This window comes from Copadichromis virginalis, linkage group LG3 (assembly GCF_057382275.1).
Source record: "Copadichromis virginalis isolate Kocher_CV1m ecotype Utaka linkage group LG3, C_Virginalis_male_GT1.1, whole genome shotgun sequence".
NCBI classification, from domain to species: domain Eukaryota; kingdom Metazoa; phylum Chordata; class Actinopteri; order Cichliformes; family Cichlidae; genus Copadichromis; species Copadichromis virginalis.
In genome coordinates, this window is record NC_140620.1 from 1,760,934 (window position 1) to 1,786,025 (window position 25,092).

Genomic DNA, 25,092 nt, shown 5'->3' on the forward strand with positions numbered 1-25,092 from the left:
TGGGTGAGTCTGGGGTTTTTCCACTCTGCTGGGCTCCACCTTCGGGTGGAGACTCCAATCAGCCTTCACACTTGACTGCAATCAAGTCACCAGCATTTAAGACCAGCACTGACAACAACCGTCTGTCAGACAATCCACACCAGTTGGTGGTGGTAATGCACCATGTTGGTGTTTGCCAATAAAACAATATGAAGAAGAAGAAGCCTTCTGTCAGATCTTCAGCTAACTGTGCCAGGCTGCTGGTTTTCTGCTAGCAGGTTATACTCTCTTCATCGTGGCACGTAGTGATGGGTAGATGAGGCCTCGTGAAGCGTTTCAGCACATTCCCCAAACTGTATCGACACTGTGTCGACACAGTGTTGCTCCATACTGACACCTGCTGGACCTTAAATACCATTGCAGGCAACTTACTTGAGACTCACAACAGACACTGATTCAATGACCTACTCATACTTGTATACACTGTAAGGTATTGTACTTTCTGTGGAATCATTTTATATCTTTTACATTTCAAATATTAGGGACATCTTTAAAACATATTGTGAACGACATTAAGTGAAAATTAAAATGAAAGTATTGTGAATGTAATATCATTAACATGCACGTTATACCTATTTCGTGCCCACGAAGTAGTATTTTGTGGCCACAATTTATTTATTTTTTGGACCATGTCATCAGAGTAGGCTTTCACCTGGTGTCTGTGAATAAACTGTTGACTTTATTCTAACGAGCTGGTCTGTGTTACGTTATTTGAGGTTATGAATGTTATCTGACTGGAGGGATAACTCACAGACACGCGAGACGCCATTACTCCGCTGAGCGTCCTTTAGTATTTTTTCATCCCCTCCCTCACAACAACCCAGCACAAACGTTCCTACCTCTTAACATTTACCTGATACTACAGCCTGTAACTTGAGTCCGTTCGGTCCTCATGACAACCAGTTTATAATATATTTTAATAATAAGCCCCGCCCCCGACTGTACTGCCACCTTTATTAGCTGGGTGGTCCCATTAGTCACATACTTACTAGAGATGGACCGATCCGATATTACGTATCGGTATCGGTCCGATACTGACCTAAATTACTGGATCGGATATCGGAGAAAAATAAAAAATGTAATCCGATCCATTAAATATCACAAAAGCACCTCACAAAACTTGCATAAAACACAGCGAAATTCAGCTCATAACCTTAGCACCTCGAAGCAGTGTGCTCACATGATAGAGCGGCTGTGGCGTGCGAGACGTCTCGGCAGTCTGGTTGAGCATTTGGAGCCTCGCTACCAAACCAGCATTTCATCTCCGAGGACGTGATCCCAGAGAGAAGTAAAGCAAGTGTGCAAGTTCATCTCTGAGTGTTTGTAAAGCATTCCCACGTTAAGCTTAACAACCAATATATGGAGCGACTGCCTCTCTCTCCCTCTCCTGCTGATACTTCAATCATGAAACTGATCAATGATCAGCTGATCGTCTCTCTGGTTTGTTTTTGGCCCACTTTGCACCAGAAAGAGGAAACCAGCAGCTGAACAACAGCAGCACGTTTAAGCTTGATCAGCTGTTGTTAGAATGTATTTAATATTTCTTTCTACACCAGGATCTTTTTCTACAGCTGACGGCTGGTAACTGTGCAGGGGCGGATCTAGCAAAGCTTAGCCAGGGGGGCCGATAGGGCATTAACAGGGAAAAGGGGGCACAAAGACATACTTTTCTTTCTTATTCTCATTTAAAATGTCTAGCTTTTAATAAATAATTATCTGAATCTTACACTCAAAGTTTTAATCTGATGTAAAATGAATAGAAGTCAATTACTGTATATAGTAACTGTTGAGTCTAATATACCCTAGTAAGCTATAGTACTTTTTCCTTTGGGAAGGTACCATCTGTGCAGTCTGCAGTTCTGTTGAAGAAAGATGTTGAATCTATTTAATTATTCTTAAAAAAATAATTGATTTCTGTGCATTTTCTTTCACACTTGCATTAAATTAAAGTTGATTATGTCGATTAAGAATCACGAGGTGGTGGGTGGGGGTGATTCCCTATTTTTTTGCTGGGAGTTTGCAGCCCTATTAGTTAGGTTGCTTAATATTTACGCTAAGTACTCTTTAAAATACCAGAATAGGGAGGATGGAGCAGGTTTAAGTTTATTAGATTGATCAGTGTTGCTGAACTATGAAACAGTTTTTGCAAACAGGTATAACAGGATAGCTTTAGTGTTTGTTTGTTTTTTGAGTATGAACTTATACAAACTGCAGCAAGATATTTTAAAAACAGTTTTATTGATTAAAAACACTATATCGGATTCATATCGGTATCGGCAGATATCCAAATTTATGATATCGGTATCGGACATAAAAAAGTGGTATTGTGCCATCTCTAATACTTACACATACTAATGTTACTGGAGAAATGAGAAACACATTATTACATTATGAACACGTATGAATTCAGTCATCTCCATTTTCTGAACACTTTGTAGAATACATTTAATGAAGCAGTTCATAAACAACCCCTAATTTTTATAAAGTGCCATGTGTTTAAAGAACCAAGATTCATACGAGCTTTTATTTGCAACGTTTAAAAAAACGAGCATTACATTCAAACCAGGGCAGATTCAAAAACCAGAAAGCTGGGAAGAGTTGTTATTTCTCCCTCTGTCGTGGTCTCTCATTTGTTAATGTAGACGTATTAATGACATCATCGTTTATTGTTGGGAAACGCCGCCTGTCAGTGTTTCCTGTCCAACAGGGAGGAGACTGCAGGCGCCTCCTTCAGCAGAGTAACGGATCTGTGTGGGAGCTGTCGGTGGCAGCAGGTAGTAACTCATACTGTGCATCTGTTTCACTCTCAGCTGTTAATCTCAGACAGCGTTTCCATATGAAACACATCTGTTTGTGTTTCATGTACAACTTGTGTGTCTCCCAGGAGCTGCTGTGCATGTTCGTTTATAGTGAACTAAACTGATCACAGTCAGAGTTTAAACACTTGGAGTCACACAGATATAAACTCATATAGTCACATGATCACAGGAACTCACCTGCCCGTGCAGGTATGAATGTATGAACCTGGTTTTATTCTTGGCTCTGATCCTCATCCTAGTTCCAGCTGATCGATCACAGATCAGAGAACCGATCAGTCTGTTTGTAGGATGTTGATCAGCTGGCACAGCTGGGACAGACTCCAGCATCAAACCCACCGACCCATGTGAGTGTCTGACTGTCCTCTGTGTCCTCAGGGGCACAGGAACCTCTGACTGCTGAAGAAACAGTCTGAGGAGGAGGAGCTGGTGATGAAGAGCAGCCTGTGTGTATACAGTATCTGTTGTTATTCAGCCCTGAGGAAGATGAAGATGCAGCCTTGCTTTGGCCTTCCTCTGCTAACAGCTAACTAACCTCAGCCAGATGTTCTGCAGCTGTTTGTCTAACATTAGAGGTTTATAAAGATGATTATCTTGTTTCTGCTGTTTCTGCTGATGTAGTGAAAATGCTTCATTTGAGTTAAAGTTCAAAGCTGCTGACTATCAGGAAGCGTCAGAGAAGATCAGACAAACATCATGAAACACCCCTCTGACCTCAGAGCTCCAATCAGAGCAGGAAGGACCCGTGATGAACTAACTTAGATAAACATGGACTAACTCTGAATGCAGAGCTGGTTTGGAGCTGTGGAGACTTACTGAGGAGTAAAGTGGACATGAAGGAGTCACAGAGGGAGGAGGAGGTGAACAGTGATGTTTGTTAGACAGGATCAGACTGAAGAGGGAACATAAGAAGAGTTTCATGCTGGATTTGAACAGGACAGGAAGATAAGCTCCGCCCAGCAGCTGAGTCCTCTCTGCTCACACTGGTGTTGGACTGCAACATCAGGGAGTCAGCTTCCACATCTGGTTTCCACAGCTGGAGGAAGCTGTCCCACGAGCACGCCTACGCCCCTCTGTCATTACTGAAGTAGTGATGGTGTTTAATCAGTGTGAGACTGTTTCACTGGTCCAAGCAGAGATTTACATAAATGAGCTTTTATGAGTTCTTATATTATCTGATCAGGCCGTTTGCTCCTGTTAAAGAGAAATGTGCATCGAACGTTGTGGGTATTCATGAGTCTAACAGTTTAAACCTGTGTGTGACGTTGTGTCCTTGAACGGCCCTGACAGACGGCTGTAGTCCATAATATTAATGTTTCCTGCTGACTGAAATAAGCAGCTGAGCTCTGTGAGGGCAGAGCTGCTGCTAACAGGTGAGTCTGTTACCTGGACTGGACTGAGTGAGCTGCTGTGTCACAGCTTTATCAGTGACACACTCAGCATGTGTGTGTGTGATATGTCACAGTGCTTGAAACACACATGAAAATATATTAAAGGTTGAATCTTTGTTCTTTTGGTTTGTGGAACAAAAATCAGCAACGAAGAAACGCGAGCGTAAAACTTGGTGTAGAAGTGCAACAAACGTAAGCCGGCTCATTTGATGCTGTGACGCTTGAAAAGGATTTGCGCACCTACATCATTATTTACGGTTTAAATTGTGCTGCCTTCAGGTGCACCTGGTAAATTCAGGAATCTCTACTCCAAACCACAGCAGGTTGTTTTAGAGGCTTTTCTGGGTTAATGTTGGTTTGTTGGCAGAAACATGTCTGTGATCGCTGTGTTGTTCTTTTTGATGCAGGATTTCATGTAACTCGGTGCTAAAATCATAACAATGAAGTTGAACAGTTCTAGTGCTCATGCGTCAGCTAGCATGCGTCAGCTAGCATGCGTCAGCTAGCATGCAGCCTGTTTCAGTTGCTCCTGCTTTTACTCTTTACTCTAATTTTTTCTTACTTATTTCTTTGTCCTTTACTGAGTGTGTTCATCTGTTTAAAAGCTTTCTTTTCAAACATGTGGATCGAGAGAGTTTTTGTTCTGCTGTTGCTTTCACTGAGGAATGGGAGCGCAGCACAGCAGCTACACACCAGAGATCAGCTGAACCGCCTGATGCTGCTGTTGCAGATTAACTGGTGTCTCAGATTAACTGGAGACGGTCAAACAGATGTGTGACAGACTTTAAGGAGCTGCTGCCAACAAACCAGCAAATAAACACTGAATATTTCATGTGTGACATTTGTGAGGTGGCCTTAAACACAGTCCGTCAGTCTTTTTGCTCTTGAACAGTGAAATATTAAAAACTGTCTGGAGTTTATTTGGTGATGTTCTCGTGCACGAGGCGAAAACAGCAAACAAACGTCACAGTAAATCTTTCCAGCTGATGTTAGGCATCCTCCACCTGCTGAATCCACTTCAGCCTCTTCCTGCTCATGTTCCTGTTCAGAGGCACAGTCGGCCTGTAAATGGAGAAAACTGAACACAGGAATATTTGGATTTGCTTCTTTTTCTCTGCTCATGTTCAACTTGTCTGATTCAAGCTGGGAATATTTATTAGAAACAAAGTGAATAATATTATTTTATTATCACGTTGATGCAGCACATGGTTCAGTTAGCTTTGTATAAACACGTGTTAGAAATGTTCTTCAATCAGCTCTTTTTACTCTCATTTCACAGCCACTACTTTTTACTTTTACTTCAGTAAAGAAGTTGAATTAGTACTTGGAGTATTTTTAACAGTAGTACTTCTACTTAAGTACAGAATGAAGTTCTCAGTCTGCTGTGCATCTTTAGTCACTGAGTAAATGGTAAATGGCCTGTATATTCACACTTCACACTCTCTTAAGTAGAAGAATAAACTATTTAAGTTGGGTATCACTTGGCTTTGGAATATAAAACAAAACTGCTTGTACATAGATGTGGTGGATGAAACAGCAAACAAACATCCAGTTGCCCATCAGCACGTTGATGCTGATAGAACAGACCTGAAAGCTATACAGCGGGGTTTAGCAAAGGTGGAAGTTGAAGAAAGTGTGACTCCAGTACCTTAGAGTTTTCAGTTTACAACTAAATATTTCTAGGCCAGTGGAACACAGCTCCACTCCTGCAGTTAGATAGAGACTGGTCTCAATCAACACACAGCTTTCAGTCTGCAATTTAAAATGAGGTCATTAAAAAATACTTTAGATATTGGTTATAATTATCCATCACAACATTTAGAATTTAAATTTTAACCATTTTTAGGGTATAACTGGCTGTTTTTGACTACTTTTGATTTTACCTCCACGTCTCACCTTTAAAACTGTTTATCTCGCCTTGTTTGGTCTCATTATTCTCAGCACAACCTCACATGTTTGAATTTCCTGTTATCTTTTCCATTTTAACATACTGATCTAAATTCAGACAAAAACATAAAATCAGAGTAGAGAAAAGTTCTTTTTGTCACTGTAAAAACGAATCAGTTTTATAGCTTGAAATGCAAACATAGATTGTAAATGAAATTTTAAAACCCTATGCACAAGTTGTGCAAAGAACAACGTTACATGCAGATATTTACCTGAAATTGCAGCAAATGGGTTTTTTTTAATAACCATTTCAAACTATTTACAGAACAATACAGGTGTTCTGCATTAAATAAGAAGGCACACAAATGATTTGTACCATTAAAAATTGATTCCTGTCCACTATAAGACAGAGGAGAGCAGGACACCTCCTGCAGGTCTGACAGCAGGAGCTGTATCACTCCTCCCGTTTCCCAGCTGGAGACGGCGTTCACTGTAATCTGCATTTGTGACGTTCATTAGTGCCCTCACTGACACACAACATACAACAACGAATACACTACACACTAATAACACAAGACAACACAACACACTAACTATACACTCCACACTAAACATCACAAATCTCTCTGTCTCTCTCTTGCTCACTCTGTCTCGCTGCCCTCACTCCCGAAACGTTCCCCTCGCCCTACACAAACAAATGCGTGTGTTGCCATTTTTTAAAAAATTGGTCGAGATGTCTTGATGCATCTCAATCATCCAGGAAAGTAAATCTCCAAAAGTTGATTCTGTTCATCTGGACGTAGCGTTTTGTGGGAGAAACGTTTCGTCATCATCCAGGTGACTTCTTCAGTCTCAGCTGACTGCAGGTTTCAATCTTTTAACCAGTGCATTTGTATAATGACTGAAACCAGCCCACTGAAGGAACAATGGGCTGGGAGGTCAGTTCATCATTAATATGCATTTCTCATGACCACTGACCAAAACCCTCTGATCAAAGCCCACCTGTAGGTGTGAACAGACTGCAGAGTCCTTGCCTGACGAGGTAGCTCTTAGCCAGAGGTTGTTTGGTTTCCCCGATGTATAAATCCTGCCAATCCTCCTGCACTTAGCAGCGTACACTATGTTACTCTGTTTGTGTCGGGGGACCCGATCCTTGGGGTGGAGCAGTTTTTGGCGCAGCATGTTTTGGGGTTTAAAAGCCACAGAGACGCAGTGTTTAGAAAAGGTGTGTCTCAACTGCTCCGATACTCCTGACACGTACGGGATCACTCCAGGTTTTTGTTTAGGCAGAGGTTGTCCTTCTCTCCTGGATCGGCTGGAGCTTTCTTTAGGAGCCTTTCCAGCTTTGACATTTGAATCTGATGTGTCGGTCCACCGAGTTAATGTGAAATGTGGAACATCCTGAGATTTGATTTTCACCCAGGTGTCATCCACATACCTGAACCAATGACTTGGTGGTGTTCATGAATGAGCACAATGAACACGACAGCTTGTTTTTAACCAGAGCTGAGCTTATCTTTCCTGAAGAAGTTCATTTCCACATAAACCGACGAATTAGAAAGACTCCTCAGTCCCAGCAGTGTCTGATCAAACCGATCCTCTGTTGAGGAGACAACGCTGTTCCTCCATTGTGGTCTCATCTGGAGGTCAAAGGTCAAAGCAGCTCTGCTGAAGGTCAAAGGTTAACTGAACCCTGAGTCTCCTGATGAGATCCTGTTCTGTAGATGATGAGATGTTCACAGTGAGGAACATGTCTGTCTGCCTGCCTCTCTAACATGCTCTTTCTATGTCAGCCAATTAAAAAGGAGCTAATTTTATTAACCTGGTTCATTTTCTCAGTTTTAACAGTCGACGTTTTCTCTCTTCTAGTGTGAGTTAAATATGCTCAGTAGTTATTTACATATTTCAGCGTCCAGCACAGTTGGGTGGAGTCAGTCCTGCTGCTCTCTGGCTCAGGTCCTGCAGCCGTCATTGTCTCTGGACAAACCTGGATCTGAGTGATTCATCTGACCTGTGAACTCTGACCCTTGTATGAAGAAGGAGGAAGCACAAATACAGTTAACCTCAATTAAATCTGAAGTTATTGCTCAGGATATCCCACTGAGAGCTCCACAGCAGCTGGATCCACAGCAGCTGGATCCACAGCAGCTGGATCCACAGCAGCTGGATCCACAGCAGCTGAATCTACAGCAGCTGGATCCACAGCAGCTGGATCCACAGCAGCTGGATCCACAGCAGCTGGGTCCACAGGTTTAATCTGGTAGTTTTCCTGACCCGGCCCACCCAGGAGCTGTGACTCCTCCCAGTCTCAGCAGTCAGGTGGATGCTGTGTAAACAGCACTGCACACTGACATGAACAGAGGAAGTGTTTGTATCTGTATCTGCTGAATACACTCAGTGATGGAGCCTCAGAGGTCACACAGGTCAGATCTATGGTCAACCTTTAGGGATCTCCTTACCTGGATCACTGAGCGTGCATCAGGACATTTTTCATGGAAACATGTATGATTTTGGTTCAACACACAGTGTGTTTATTTAGCAGTGACCATTTGGGTAATATGTATCAGTGTAGTATCAGTGGGAGGGTTTACAGGGGTGTGTTCATCGTCCAGACCTCAGTAACAAATTTAAAGACGATGAAGTTAGTTTTTCACCTCGTATGCTGAGGTAAACTTACTGACTTACACATCAGAGCTCCACGGCGTCACAATCGGCAACAACACATCATGTGGAGAGAAGAGGAGGAGCCAAATGTAGACAACTGAGGCGAGAGTGAGGTTGAACGAAGGAGAGTCATTTATTGAGGCTGGAAATGTTGACATACATAAAATGTGAAACCAGGACTGGACTCACTGACTAAACTGGGGAAAATAAAGCAAAAAACAAGGAAAACTGGAACATGAGACCAGGATGAACTAGACCATGACGTGAGAGACACAGGAAACAGGCAACCTGACAGAGGAAAACAGACACAACATAAGCACACAAGGGTAATTAGGGAGAGTGGACCTGACGACACACAGGAAGCAAAGCTATACACACTGAACACAGGACGTGACACTGTCAAAGTAAAACAGGAAACACTAATTCACACAATATGACACAGGAGACGGGAGGGAAGAACTAGACGAACTTGGAGGACAACGGGAGGAGACGCACATGATGCACTGGGAGAATGTACAGGAGGCACAATACAGACAGAGGACACATGACTTAAGAGACATGCACAGAGGACAGACTTACACAGGAAACAGGGATGAAGCGATAAACTCAAACCTAACTAAGACATACTGACAGCAAACACTAGAACTTTTCTCCAACACAGCAAAAGAGGAACCAAGATACAGAAATACTGCAGATGCTGTCAGTCTGCAGCTCAGAAGGCATGCTCAGTGGTGACATCAGCAGTGACATCATCACCATCTTCAGCCAGTCCCTGACCTCCTCCATCACACTGGCTCATCTCCATGGAGACGGCTGGTTTGTTCGGTGTCTTCCTGCTGCAGCACATGGACAGCAGCAGACCAGTGGAGATGCAGTACGGACAGAAGACCACTAGATGGCAGACGAGTCTGAGCACAGACTCACAGGGAGGAGGAGCTGAAAGAGGAGGACACAGAGAGGGGAGTCAGGAGGAGGACACAGAGGAGGTCAGGGTAGCCTGTTTTGTCTGATTTTAAGTCGTCTGTGCTCTGAGGATGTTGAGTGATGCTCAGTCATGTTGGAGGATCTGAGCTGAACCGTCTTCACCAAACTTTCAGAAGTCTCCTTTTTTCTTCCACCCTCAGGAGGTGGAAGTGTCCTCCTGCAGACAAGAAGTTTCCTTCCAGCCTCCTTAGACGTGTTAGCTAACCCTGAGTCTGATTTAGTTTTATAACTTCCTGTCGTCTGCAGTCCTCTGTGCTTGTTTCTCATGTTTCTAGCTGGTCTCAGAACCTCATACTGCAGTTTCAGACCCTGCTGCTAGAAACACATGACTCGTCATCATGGACAAATTTGCAGCCTGTGACTCTTGAAGATCCCACAAACTGCTGCAAAAAGTCCAGGCTCAAGAAAAAGAAGAGCGGCTGTGACTCCAGAAGCTGATGGAGCCTTTTAATGTGTTCAGAATCAGAACCAACACCCCAGTCAGACCCTGAACAAAGGAGCAGACCAGCTTTGTGCCATAACACACATCGTTTTCTCTAAAAAGGTCTCTCAGAAGTTCAGAATGACGTGGTGTCAAAAAGTCACAAAGTTTAAAAGTTGTTCAAACAGCAGTGAAACATTAAAAACAGCAGCTCTTACTGTTAGCATGAAAACCTGAACAGAGGAGCTGAAGCTTTATTTATCAGCTGTCAACATTAAGTCAGATAAAGGAGAGAAGAAGAAGAAGAGGCTGACCGAGGATTGTTAGACATGATGATGGAGCAGCCACCACAGAGCACCTACATCACCTCAGAGTTCCTGTTACCTTCAACTCACCTGTAGAAACGGTCAGAGCAGACAGCAGCAGCACACACACACCTGCAACAGGACAGAGGTCACTAAAGGTCACCAAAGGTCAGAGGTCATGATGAGGACAGACAGGTGTAGGAACATCAGCTCACCTGCAGCAGTCAGCAGAAACAGGCCTGAAACTGAAGAACGCACTGATCAGAGATCAAATGGTCACATGACCAAAGAGAAGCATTCAGCCTGCAGTGATTGGCTGTTCCCACACATCAATAACCCACAGCGCCCTCCAGTGGTGGAAACACAGATAATACATGTGGAGGAACATGAAGGAGACTCACAGCAGAGGCAGACGCTCCGTCTCAGACAGCCGTCACCTCCACAGCTCCACAGCTCTGCTCCCCGACCTCCTGCATCACACAGAGCAACATCAGCACAGGAGGAGTAATGGTGCACATCGAACTCATGTGATGGTTCGTGCTGACAGCGTGATGGTGTTTGTCAGACAGTAGGAAGTGCTGTGAACTTGTTGTTCCTGCAGACACATGAGTGGAAGGAAACCTGGGACCAGCTGAATGTGTGATGTGTAAACACAACTCCTCTGTTTTCAGACGCACAAACATTATTGTTCCAACTCGTCCTGCAGCAGGTTTTAAAAGAGTTGACGGGAGCGCGGCTGCTCTCGTCAGCTTTAAGCGATAAAGGAACAGGACTTTTACTTCTGTGCAGGTTTATCACCTTTTAGTTTACAGAAGAGGAACAGGACTCCACCCAGAACCAGAACCAGGAGAACCACGGAGACCAGACCTGCTACAACTGGGACCAGGAGAGAGGGAGGAGGAGGAGGAGAAGTACAGGGAGGACATGTAAGAGCAGTTTTTACAGGAGGAGCAAAGTTTGTGGAGGTGCTTGGAGGAGGAGGACAGTGAGGAGGGGGAGGATGGATGATTTTGGGAGGATCTGGAGGAGAGAAGAGTCAGTTTATTATCAGGTCACAATGTTACATCATTTTTTAAACAGGAAGTGATGTCAGTGTTCTGACCTCTGACCCTCAGAGAGCTCTGAGGAGACTTTCCACCCTGATCAGTAAAACAGTAGAGACCTTCATCAGCCTGCGTGATGTTAGTGATGATGTGCTCTGGTTTATGACCAACATAACTTCCTTTGATGAAGAAATAAGCTCTGACTGTGGCACCATTCCTCTGTCTGCAGCGCAGAATGACATCACTTCCTGTCCTCACAGGAAGTGCAGGGACCTCCAGGATGACAGCTTTATCTGACCATCAGAGACAAACAGAGTTAATGAGAGCAGAGTCACACAGAGACAGAGACACAGCTGGAACATCTCACCTTTAGTGTCTGATTGGACACTGAAGGAGACGTTGTCACTCTGCTGTCCAGAGGAGTCCTCACACCAGAAGGTTTCACTGGGAGCAGAAAGATCCACAACACAGTAGGAACCAAGAAGCCTCCCAAAGCCTCCACAGTCCTCAGTGGGTCCTCCTCTGGTCCTCTTCACTGTCCATCCTTCAGCTGTCTGTCCATCATCAACACAACTCAGATACACTGAAGGAGATCCTCTGAAGACCTGCTGAAGGTTTGGACTGACAGACAGAGACACTGGAGGACACACACACACACACGCACGCACACACACACACACACACACAGACACACACACACACACGCACGCACGCACACACACACACACACACACACACACACACACACACACGCGCACGCACGCACGCACACACACACACACACACACACACACACACTAAGTGTATTTGTGTTCTTGTTGGAGTCTCACTGATTGTTTAACTTCCATCTACTCACCTGCAGAAACAGTCGGTGCAGACAGCAGCAGCACACACACACCTGCAACAGGAGGACAGAGGTCACTAAAGGTCAGAGGTCACAAGCAGGCAGAGTTTCTCAGCTTTGACTCTGAGCATCGTCACCATGTTTGGCTCCACACACTAAAGCACTTTTCTCCACACTCAACATAATCACAGCTAAATGTGGTTCCCAGCTCATCAGTGAGCTCCTCCACATGTGTGTGAGGCTCAGAGTCAGCCAGGGTTAAAATCCTGGCAGCACAAGCTAGAGCTCAGTTTACTCACAGAGCAGAGACGTGCAAAAGCACAGGAGAGTGGAAACTGTGGTTGAGATGTGTTACCAGTATAACTGAGACACAGTCAGTGTGTGAAACAGAAAAGAGGAAGTTCAAGTTCTTTCTCTTTTTATTTATCTCCCTTTGAACATGCATCACATTGTGTTATGTTGAAATGGAGCATCATGCATATGAACAGTCTTACATGTGTGTTTACTGCTATGTTGCATCTGCATCTGTGTATTTATGTTTATCCTCTGGACTTCAAGACATCGTCTCTGACACGACCTCTTTAAACTATAGTTTAATACACCTGGTTTACATGGTCATTACACATACACACACGCACACACACGCACGCACGCACACGCACGCACACACACACACACACACACACATAGGGATGGGTATCGAAAACCGGTTCTTGTTGAGAGCCGGTTCCCACTGTTTCAATTCCTTGGAATCGTTTGCCATTTTTGCAAACGATTCCCTTATCGATTCCAGTCGCCCCGAATGACGTCACCACGTTGCGGAGCGTCATTTACCTGGCAGGAAACACGACGCGTAAGCGGCTCAAATGCTCAAAAGTTTGGTTATACTTTACAACCTGCCAACACGGACGATGATGCAATTCTACACTGCAATCATCGAGTCCATCCTCACCTCCTCCATCACCGTGTGGTACGCTGGAGCCACTATCAGGGACAAACAGAGACTGCAGCGTGTTGTGCGCTCTGCTGAGAAGGTGATTGGCTGCAGACTCCCATCTCTGCAGGACCTGTACACCTCCAGGACACTGCGGCGTGCAGCTCGGATCTCAGCTGACCCTTCTCACCCTGGACACAGTCTGTTTGACCTGCTCCCCTCAGGCAGGAGGCTCCGGTCCATTCGCACCAGAACCTCTCGCCATAAGAACAGTTTCTTCCCCTCTGCTGTTGGACACATGAACAATAACCACATGACTGTCCCCACCACTAACACATGACCCTACGCTGTGTCACTGCATCATTCCATGTTTGGCACTGATCACCACCTGCACTCATGTATATATCTATCTACGTAGCACTCTTAATTCTTATTCTCATGTATATATCTCACGTATATCTCATGCACATATCTTTCTACGCAGCACTTTTAATTCTTATTCTTACTTTTATTTTTTCATGTCTATTTAAGTGCTATTTATGACACTATGTTTGCACTGAAGCACCACAGCAATTTCCTAATGTTGTAAACCTGCTCAACATTTGGCAATAAAACCCTTTCTGATTCTGATTCTGATTCTGACAAGAACGGATGACAGCAGGGCAACTTGCAGTACTTGCAAAGTAGATATTTCATTTAAGGGAGGAAACACTACGAATATACAAAACCATTTGCTCACAAAACACGCGATGACCTTAAATGAATGTCGTGTTTTTAATTCTGCTCCGGACTCGTGAATCTCAACCCAGCAGCAGCGGTAACGTTTGCACGTCCTCTCCCGTTAATGCAGCAGGTAAATAATCAACTAACAGTGCATATTATGTTAGCGCGATCTGCCTTATTACAAGACCTGCCATCACTGTGCATTTAGTGACCATGATGAGACAGAGTCTGGCTCAGATGCTGGCAGCTCTCGCTGCAGTCTACCGGTAGCGTCTCCTTTCAGGCAGGACAGACGAACGTCACCGAGCAGTGACTCAGTTTGTGGTCAAAGGCTTGCAGCCGTTTGCCACAGCAGATGATTTTCAGTAAGTGAATGTGTTTAATTGTAGGCAGGGACATTACTGGATATTCTTGTGTAATTGCTACTGAATAATTTATGTTATACTTTGTTATTGCTACAGACGAATAACCGCTCATGGTTAGCGCGATGGTTTGGTCTTGGATGTGTCATTTGATCTTGGATGTAGTAAGCGACGTACGAAGAACGGGCCCCTGCTGGTATTGTTTTTGTAAACTGTTATTAAACGATGGTAAACATTAAGTAGACTGAACTCAATTTTCATCAGCTTGTTATTAGATCTCAGGTTACGTAAGTTACCAGTACTTTTTATTCAAAGAGCTGATCAGTTTATTTGAGTTGTCTTAAATTAGAAAAACTCAGTAAGCTGGAAGTTTTGACTATATGGTTTGAAAATGCCACGTCACCACCGTCCTCCTCTCACAGATCAGTCCGCGTGTTCATGGTGTCGCCATTTTTTTCTGGAATATGTTGAGCAAACCTGGAGACGCTTCAGCTCAAGAGATCATTGTTGGCATTGCTGTGGATCTTTACCTGATACACTGACTCAGTGAGTAAATCTTTACTCTTATTCAAACTGTTTTTGTGCCTTCTCTCAGTTTAGCACCAGGTTTATGAACTTGCTAGCTAGCTAGTGTTAGCCTAGCGTTGCTGCTGCCTCTGGGCTCATGTTACTTAAAAATTAAGCCACAGCTTTAAAAACATATAAAATCTCTCAGTCAAGTTTTCTGTTGATTGTTTGAAATAGAAACGTGAGCAGATACCAGATAAGAGCCCAGCTGTTAGGGGCGGGGCTTGTTTTCAACCCACTTTTACAACATATGAACTGCATCTTCTTAACCTCTGTATTTATTTTAATTCTTTGTGGCAGCTTTTCACATCACATCAAACTCTTACAAGTCTAGAAGAGCAGCTGTTGGACAGAAAGACATCAGCTGAGTGGGAAGGATTTTGGTTACAGTTTACTTCCCACAATATATTAGTAGCTGTCACATTTATATTAATCAGGCTGAACTTTAATCATACTTTAGATCAAACTGCTTTACTTGCTGTTTCCTTTATGCTTTAGTTTCCTGTCTTCTGTTATTAGACCTGAGATGTGACTGCTCTGTGCTGTTGCTGATGACTCCAGTTAATCCTACAAGACATGCTGTGTAAGTAAATACAACGACAGTTTGGTCTGCATTCATTCAAAGATCATATCCCACAGACTTAGTTTAGAGGGTCCACACTGTCTGCACTGTATATAGTGAAGTCTGCAACTTTTTGAACAGTGACATTTGTTTTGTGCCCAAATTATTCTGCAGATCACCAGAATAAGTTATTGCCCATGTTTGCAGAGCCCTTTTAAAAATGATGCTTTCATGACATTATTGTGTGTCAGCTGGTGGTCAGAGCTATCAGTGAATGTCACCTCTCTGGTGGGGAGGGAGCCTGAGATTGAGTCTAAACCGAGGTCTGTTCCATAGCAAATGCTGGAAAACATGTTTTAAGAAAGCAAATAAGTTGTTGTTCTAAAGAATCTGATTGTTTGCTTGCAGGACACCAGGAGAGATGAGTCCTCCGTCACAGATGGTTGGTCAGTGACCTGCAGGTCGAAGGTCATTGCATCTCCAACCCACATCCACTGCCACTGTACTGAAGGGAAGTTAAGACTTTCTGCTGCACTTACATTCTGATCACCTGGATCCATGACAGTCATTCAGGCAGTGATGCCTGGACTGGAAACAAGCCTCCTTAAAACATTACAACATACCAGCTCCTGTGTTTGAATGTAAAACAAATGTGTTGTTTGATCTACATTTTATTTTGATTATAGAAGTAATGTAACTACAAATAAAGTTGTGGAAAGCCTAAACTAATAATAATAAACTAATAATAAGAATAATTAAATCTGAGACGTTGTTTCATTGTAACATTAACAGTGATGACAGCATAACTGTTGTTGTTCAGCAGAACAGTGTCCAGGATGTTGGCTGATATATTGTTTTACATTTCAAAATAAAAGTTGTGCTGATTTAAACACCATTACAAGAAGTGTTGTTAATTATTCTCTTTGGATCACATTTGCTTACAGTGTTATATTAATATAAGTTACTACAAGTTGTTTTTTGATGTAGCAGAACTTCATGTTTGTCAGTGGGTGAACAATCAGTGTTACACAGTCAGAATCATCAAGTTATTCTTAGAACTCTACACTTAATTAATAAGTTGTCCTAATATAGTCATCTTAAGCTTTACTCAGTTTGTTTGAGGCAACAAGTTTTATTAGTGTTTTTTAGTTCTGGGAGCTGATGAGATTTCACAGTGTGGATTTAGTGTCTGTGTCTCTGTCCTGCATCACAGTTCCCCACATTCCCGGCTGTGTGTAGCAGAGGTTCCCTTCAGTTTAATGCTGATGAATAAATGAGCAGCAGCTCTGAGTTTGACTCACCGAGGAGCAGAGAGACACACGGAGTCTTCATGGTGTCTGGATGACGACTGAACATCAGTCTGAGCAGAGAGACGCCTTCAGCTTCATCACTTCCCCTTTAACAAGTTTAACACATGAAGTGTTTCACTGGCTGAGCTCCATGTGGCCACACTGTGTGGTTGGTGAGGGCGGGGCTTACTTTACTGCGCCGCAGCCTGTAGTTATCATGTACCAAGCTAAAGTTCATCATTGTCCCAGCACACACACTCAGGAAAAGGACAAAGCCCACCATCAGAACCATTAACACCTTTTCTGAGGAAGCTCAGCTGCAGGACTGTTTTGCGCACAGAGTGTATCTGAACAGGATGACCTAGAGACTCACACAACCGCAGTGCTGGGTTACATCAAACACTGCATGGACACTGTCACCACGGAAAAGCGTGTGCGACAAACCGTAAACCCTGGATGACAAGTAACCTTCAGGCATGTCAAAGGCACACAACTCTACAGGGTGGGCCATTTATATGGATACACCGTAATAACATGGGAATGGTTGGTGATATTAAAGTCCTGTTTGTGGCACATTAGTATATGTGAGGAGGCAAACTCCTCAAGATGGGCGGTGACCATGGTGGCCATTTAGAAGTCGGCCATCTTGGATACAACTTTTGTTTTTTCAATAAGAAGAGGACCATGTGACACATCACACTTATTGGTAATGTCACAAGAACAACAATGGTGTGCTTGGTTTCAACATAACTTTATTCTTTCATGAGTTATTTACAAGTTTCTCTTTGTTCACAGCCATTGACACGTCGAAGAGGTTAACACGTGAGGAGCGGATCAAAATTGTAACTGGGTCATTGCAGCAGATTTCAATGCAGACACCCTACGAGACCACCCATCTCCATGCTACAGTCAGCAAACTGCTTGCTAAGTTTCGTGAAACTGGTTCAGTGTTGGATTTGCCAAAATGTGGACGCAAGAAAAGTGTCACTAATGAAGAAACATCAGTGGCTGTCCTAGCTTCATTCAGCAAGAGCCCACAGCGTAGCACTCGCCGCATGTCACTGGAGAGTGGCATTAGTCGAACATCCCTTCGGCGGATATTAGCTACTCACAAATGGCACCCTTACAAACTCCAGCTGCTGCAGCATCTCAACGAGGATGACCCAGATCGGTGCACAGAATTTGCAGAATGGACAAAACAAAAACTGGAACAGGACCCTCAGATCACGCAGAAGATTTTGTTCAGTGATGAGGCAAACTTTTATGTGAATGGTGAAGTTAACAAACAAAACCACTGCTATTGGTCTGACACTAACCCACATTGGATGGATCCCTCCAAGACTGTTGGAACAACAAAGTGATGGTTTGGTGTGGTATATGGGGACAACGATAGTGGGTCCATTCTTTATCAATGGAAACCTCAAGGCCACTGGATATTTGAAATTGCTACATGATGATGTGTTTCCCTCTTTCTGCACTGAAGCTGGCACGTTCCCTGAGTTTTTCCAGCAAGATGGTGCACCACCACATTATGGGTGCAGGTCCAAGCATTCCTAGATGATCAGTTTCCTGGAAAGTGGATTGGTCATCGTGGGCCAGTTGAATGGCCCCCAAGGTCTCCCGATCTGACCCCCTTAGACTTTTATCTTTGGGGTCATCTGAAGGCAATTGCCTATGATGTGAAGATACGAGATGTGCAGCACCTGAAACTACAGATACTGGATGCCTGTGCTGGCATTTCTCCTGCGGTGTTATTATCAGTGTGTGAAGAGTGGGAGAAGAGGGTTGCATTGACAATCCAACACAATGGGCAGCACATTGAACACATTTTATAAGTGGTCAGAAACTTGTAAATAACTCATGAAAGAATAAAGTTACGTTGAAACCAAGCACACCATTGTTGTTCTTGTGACATTACCAATAAGTTTGATGTGTCACATGGCCCTCTTCCTATTGAAAAAACAAAAGTTGTATCCAAGATGGCCGACTTCTAAATGGCCACCATGGTCACCACCCATCTTGAGGAGTTTGCCCCCTCACATATACTAATGTGCCACAAACAGGACTTTAACATCACCAACCATTCCCATGTTATTACGGTGTATCCATAGAAACGGCCCACCCTGTACATACAAATCTGGGGACCAGGACATGTACAGCAGAGCAAGAGCAGCAAAACTGGACTATTCAAACAAGTTATCAGATCTCCTCTCTGAATACGACTCCAGAAGGGTATGGGAGGGCCTGAAACACATCACCAACTACAAAGGTAATGGGACAAATACAGATAACATGGACATCTCATTAGCAGAGGAACTCCCCGCTTCAAGAGAACTGCAGACATCCCCACCATGCACACTGCCCACAGCCTCCTGTCAGCACAGCCCCACACATTTAGCCTCCAAGAACACCAGGTTCACTGTGTGTTCAGAGCAGTGGCGTGTCTAGAAATTTTTGTTGGGGGGGCCAGGTAGGGGCACAGATTTGGAGAAGGGTGGCAGATGTAATTGGCAGATAATGTTAAAAAGAATTCTACCAACCGTTAACCATAATTCAATAACCCTGTAAACCTAATAACCAAATGCACTTTTAACTCTTATTAGAATGAGATTTTAACCACTACGGTGCAAAGTTTTTAGATACTGCGTTGATAAAGTACAAGAGATACAATCAGTGCTTTGTCAGTGTTTACTCAGCATTCAAGGACATCAATATTTGCATAGTAGTTTTACTGACATATAGTGCACATATGTTTTGGGCAAAAACATTTTTGAATATTAAAATATGAACATCTGTAACAAACAATTGACAAATTAGCCAATGCAAAACTTTCTCTGCCTGTTAAAAAAAGAAGATAATCTTCTCACAATCTGGTGTTTGATTTTGAAACAGGAAAAAAGTGGAGAAACAACTGAAAAGACTAACATTTGAATAAAACCTGAAAGCAAGTAAATACTTTCTATGCTGCCTTATGGTAAACTTTGGTAATATTGATAAAGAACAACACTGGCTGATGATGAAATACATTCAGCTGGCATGGTGACACTGCCAGTATTAACCTGCAGGGCTGGACTGGGACAAAAAAATTGGGCATTTTTACTACAGACTGACCCACCAGGTATTAAAGCCATAAAGACTTTGAATGAAAACAAACCCTGTTGTGACAGTGATGTACAGTCTTGTATATGTATGATTTCTATACATTTTACATCAGATAAAAACTTTGGTTGTAAGATTTAGATAATTATTTAATAAAAACTAGACATTTTAAATGAGAATAAGAAAGTATTTCTTTGTGCCCCCCTCTCCCTGTTAATGCCCTACCTGGCCCCCTGGCAAAACTTTCCTAGACCCGCCCCTGCACAGTTACCAGCTGTCAGCTGCTTAGAAAAGGATCCTGGTGTTATTTGTCTCTCAGAAACAGTTCATAACTTCAACTCATCCATGTGACCTAAAAGGTAAACCTGTTTCTCCATCACCTGTTCAGCTCTGATGGTTCAGTAAGGACATCTCCTGGTTTCATGTTTCCCTCTCACCACATATCCAAACAGACATCATGACCAGCAGCTTTACAGCTGTGGCTCCAGCAAACATCAGCTGATACTAGAAAGTAATATTAAATACATTCTAACAACAGCTGATCAAGCTTAAACGTGCTGCTGTTGTTTAGCGCGACATCTGCTGGTTTCCTCTTTCTGGCACAAAGTGGGCGATAAACAAACAAGAGAGACGATCAGCTGATCACTGATCAGTTTCATGATTGAAGTAGCAACAGGAGAGGGAGGGGAGAGAAGGCAGCTGTGCAGCATAAAGACAGAATAAATCCAGCTTTGTGTCTTTTTCCATTCTAGCTAAAGTCCGGGACAAACTGCGTCTCTTCTCAGCTCAATACGAAACGTGTAATATTTTCTCTGAATGAGGGACCATTCCATTTTTTTAAGGAGCCGTTGGCAACTCTACTAACTAACCTTATGAATAAAATAAAGTTCACTATCAGTAACATCATAGCAACCGAACAGCTGTATAAAAACTCCATCAAGCTGGCTAGAACGCAGTATGAGTTATTGTAACTGACTGTAAAAAGTCAGCAACATGAAAATAAACTCCACCTAAACTTGGTTTATATCTGACCCAGATAGACTGCAGGTCATAACTTCTTACCTGAAGTTCAGTTCACCTGACACTCGGACTGGCGGCTGCTTCGGGTCTCTCCTCCTGCCTCCCCTTCCCTCATCCACCTGCTGGCCTCTGTGGAAGCTCCGCCATAGCCACCACCAAACAACGGAGTTATTTCTACACATCGACCTGCATCTGGCCAGCCCACCACCTCTCATTGTTCATGCCATTACAAAAAAAATAAAAAATAAGTCAAATAAGCCCGATGGCCAGTCCAGCTATGTTAACCTGCAACCAAATCTGCAGCTCCATACAGCAATGTTACGACTTAGATTATATCTTATAACTCATAACTCTTATGTTAGCTGCCCTCAGTAGCATACGGTCTGAAATATTCCACGGCTGCAATAATTCTTTAAGTGTTATTTTTTCCTTGGTATTCTAATTTCACCGAAGTTTACTAAACTCAACAAACTTAATATTACTTACCGGGACATTTATTCTGTCCTCATTTTCTTTCACTGAAGAATAGTTTCCTGCAGTTCTTTCGTGCTTAGCTCTCCTACCTTTGCTAACGTGATGCACATAGCGCAGAAGCCGATGCTGCATTCACTTACACTCGGATATCTGAGCTTCACCGTGAAAACATAATCGGACATTTGATATTTGATTGAATTTTATTGTTTTGCCTTTGGGGTGGCACCTGGGGTGGCCAGTCTGGTTGGGGGGGTGGCCTGTGCCCCCCCAGGCCACCCCGCTGGACACGCCATTGACTAAAGGCAGCTTGGAAAAAGGCCTATAGTTCGCTAAAACTGTGTGATCAAGGCCAGGTTTCTTAAGCAGTGGCTGTACTACTGCATGTTTAAAATTAGCAAGAACCACACCAGAAGACAGACTGCTGTTAATAATGTCAAGGACATACTGTCGTATGCTAGAAAAACATTCTTTAAAGAATTGTGGAGGGACAGGATCCCGAGGGGAGCCTATGGGCTTAATATGGCGAACCACATCCTCTAACGTGGAGAGGGTCACAAGATCAAACTAAGTAAAAACAGCAGCGCAAGGGACAGAGGCAGAGGGGTCAGAGTCAGGAGCTGTGATAAGAGCCCTGGTGGAGACAACCTTTTCAATAAAAAAGTTCAGAAAATGATTGCAAATCTCAGGAGAAACTTCCAAACAGACATTCAAAGGAGTATTAAGAACAGTGTCAATGGTCCTAAATAACACATGTGGGTTAGGACCGTTGGAAGAAATAATATTTGCAAAATATTCCCTTTTATCCTCTTTAACGGTGTTCTGGTAGCGATGCCAGCAATCTTTGAGAATTTGACATGCAGTTTATCCTTTCTCCATCTCCGTTCTGCTCGATGACATTCCCTCTTAACAGCATGACTGCTCTCATTCACACAAGGCTCAGGTTTGGCCTTGGGCTGCCTGGTTTTTAAAGGAGCCACAGAGTCCAAGACGGTTTGACAGCAAGAATAAAACCAGGAATTAAGCTCTTCTGTGTCAGAGGAGACTAAGTCAGAACGGCCACCGAGCTGATTAAAAGCAGCAGAAAACTGCACGACAGTGGAGGGGTTGATAACCCAACAGCGCCGAGCAGAAGCGCGAGATTTAACTGCATTATGTTTAAAACCAACGTTGAATAACACAGCCATAGGATCTGAGAGTCCACAGTCACAAATCTCCAAGTTAGTGACAGGCAGACCGTATGACAGAACAAGATCCAGTGTTTGTCTGTGCTCATGTGTAGGGCCAGGCATGGACTGTATGACGGACTGTAAACAGTCGCTGTGCCTCCACCTCTGCCTGACGTCCATGGCGAGTTAAAAGAGCAACAATCCACAGGTAAAAGTTCAGATAGAGCACTGGACTCACCAACACTCAGTCACGTCTCAGTCGCACACAGAAAATCCAGATCACGGGAACTGAAGAAGTCCCAAAGAATAAAAGGTTTGATTAAAAGTGATCTGGCGTTCACCAGGCCAATCCTGGCAGGAGCTGGAGCCGGAGCACCAGTTTCAGCAAGTCGAGAAAACCAACGCAGCGACCTCAGGTTTCGATCATGTTGACGGTGGAGGTTTAGCCTGGGAGGGCATGGGCAGCGAGGCCGAGGAGCATCATCAACGCCAACCACAGGCTCCAAGAAGGCATCAATAGGATCCAGGAAACGCAGAGACACAAAAAATCCTGGAAGTAATCCAATTAACACAATTCCTTAGTAATTCCTTAGATCAACCTTTAGCTTCACCAGCCCACCGCTTGGTTTACCCCGGCGACTGTGACGCCTTTGCCGGGAAGGTAGCGTGGAAACCCGGTACAGGTAACCCGAGATACAACTGGGTTGCTGCCCACCAGCTCCAAAGGACACAATATTTTCAGGTTGGAGGTCCAGTAGTGTCTGGTGATGATGCCCCAGCAGAGACTTTTTTTTGTTGATCACACAAATTAGAAATAATATAAACATGAACAAGCTTGACAACGACAGACGAGCAGCCACACACACCGGCGCCATCTTGTCATCAAGTATAATGCAGATTATACAGATACAGATTTAATCTCTCAGCTGGCCCCGTGACCTGGCCCTGGATAAGTGGAAGAAGACAGATGGATGGAAATCAAAAAAATGATTTTCATGAATTTTTTAAACACAATTAAGAACAGAGAAATAAATGAATATTTTTAAAAAACCTTTGTGTCTGACATTTAAATTCCTCATTCATTCCTCACTACTTTTGTCTTTCCTGTTCGCTCACTGATTAGCACATACACATTATATTAGCAACGAGATTACCTTTGGGTTAACAATTGGATTAGCTCCTGGATTAGCTATCAGATTAGCTCTGATTATGTAAATAAACCACACTGTGTGATGTAAGGAGCCCTCTGATTAGTTGGACAGTCTGGGATTTTTCTATCCTGCTGTTTGTGCTCGTAGCTTTGTCCTCCTAAGAAACCTGTGTGAAGAACCCTCCAGGTGAGTTCCCACTGAAACGCTCCAGAGTAGCAGTAAAACAGCTGTATGAACATCTGCAGAGGGATGGTTTATTAAAGAGTGTCAGTCACATTCAGAGCTCAGCAGCATCGGTGAGCTGAACTTTTAGGCTGCTGTCCCTGTGAGCTGGAAATTTTTACAGATTTAGGACATTCAAGTCTGTGAAGATCTTTTCAACTTTAAAGTCAGGGCTCACAGAAGAGTCAAAGATCCAGGGAGATGGAGTTAAAACAGAGTGTGGGCTGTTTATAAGAGAAACATTCACTTTGTACTGACCACAAACTGAAATGATTATGAATATTATAAACAGCTAGATGGAGCCACAGGACTGAGAGACGGGGCCTTTACTCTGACATGTGACTGATGCGACAATCGGGAGCTGGGAGGTCAGTGTGGAGAAACCACAGATATGTTTGTTAGTGACCTCAACAGTGGATCCTGTTGTGGATCCAACAGGAGTGTTTTAAAGACCTGTGTAAACATGTGATGAAATCAGCTATGATTCCCTTGATGTTAAATCCATCCATCCATCCAGTCGCTTCCACTTATCCTTTTCAGGGTCATAGGGGGCGCTGGAGCCTATCCCAGCTGTCATAGGGCGAGAGGCGGGGTACACCCTGGACAGGTCACCAGTCTGTCGCAGGGCCAACACACAGGGACAGACAACCATTCGCACTCACATTCAAACCTATGGGCAATTTGGATTAACCAATTAACCTATCCCAACAAGCTGGACGGTGGGAGGAAGCCGGAGTACCCGGAGAGAAAACACGGGGAGAACATGCAAACTCCACACAGAAAGACCCCGGCCTGATGGTGGAATTGAACTAGGAACCTTCTTGCTGTGCGGCAACAGTGCTAACCACCGTGCCACTGTGCTGCCCATGTTAAATATAATCGTGTTTAATCCCTGACATCTGTCACAATCTGAAGAGGAACCAGGAGAGCCCACAGAGCCGAAACTCACAGTTAAAATAAGGACAGCTGTCCTCAGATCAGCAGGAAACCACACAAAGAAGAAGTGATGCAGAGGGGAGATGGGAGGCTAAAAATACTGCAGGGCTGATAGAGAGGAAGCTGATGAGGCTGACAAATGTTCTTAAAGACGTTTTCACACTGCAAACATCAGCTTTATGACTCTGTACAT

At 43.7% G+C, this 25,092-nt stretch overlaps 1 protein-coding gene across 1 annotated transcript; it reads right to left on the reverse strand.

Moving 5' to 3' along the window:
* Positions 1-8,915: 8,915 nt before the first annotated feature.
* Positions 8,916-16,898, reverse strand: LOC146712252 (uncharacterized). The gene is made up of 9 exons (XM_085452623.1): positions 16,844-16,898; positions 12,407-12,448; positions 11,918-12,187; positions 11,610-11,843; positions 11,306-11,527; positions 10,909-10,977; positions 10,723-10,752; positions 10,598-10,639; positions 8,916-9,733 (listed from the first exon to the last, which is right to left on the reverse strand). The coding sequence occupies exons 1-9, from the start codon at positions 16,896-16,898 to the stop codon at positions 9,510-9,512; spliced, it is 1,188 nt and encodes a 395-aa protein (XP_085308749.1). The 3' UTR covers positions 8,916-9,509.
* Positions 16,899-25,092: the final 8,194 nt, after the last annotated feature.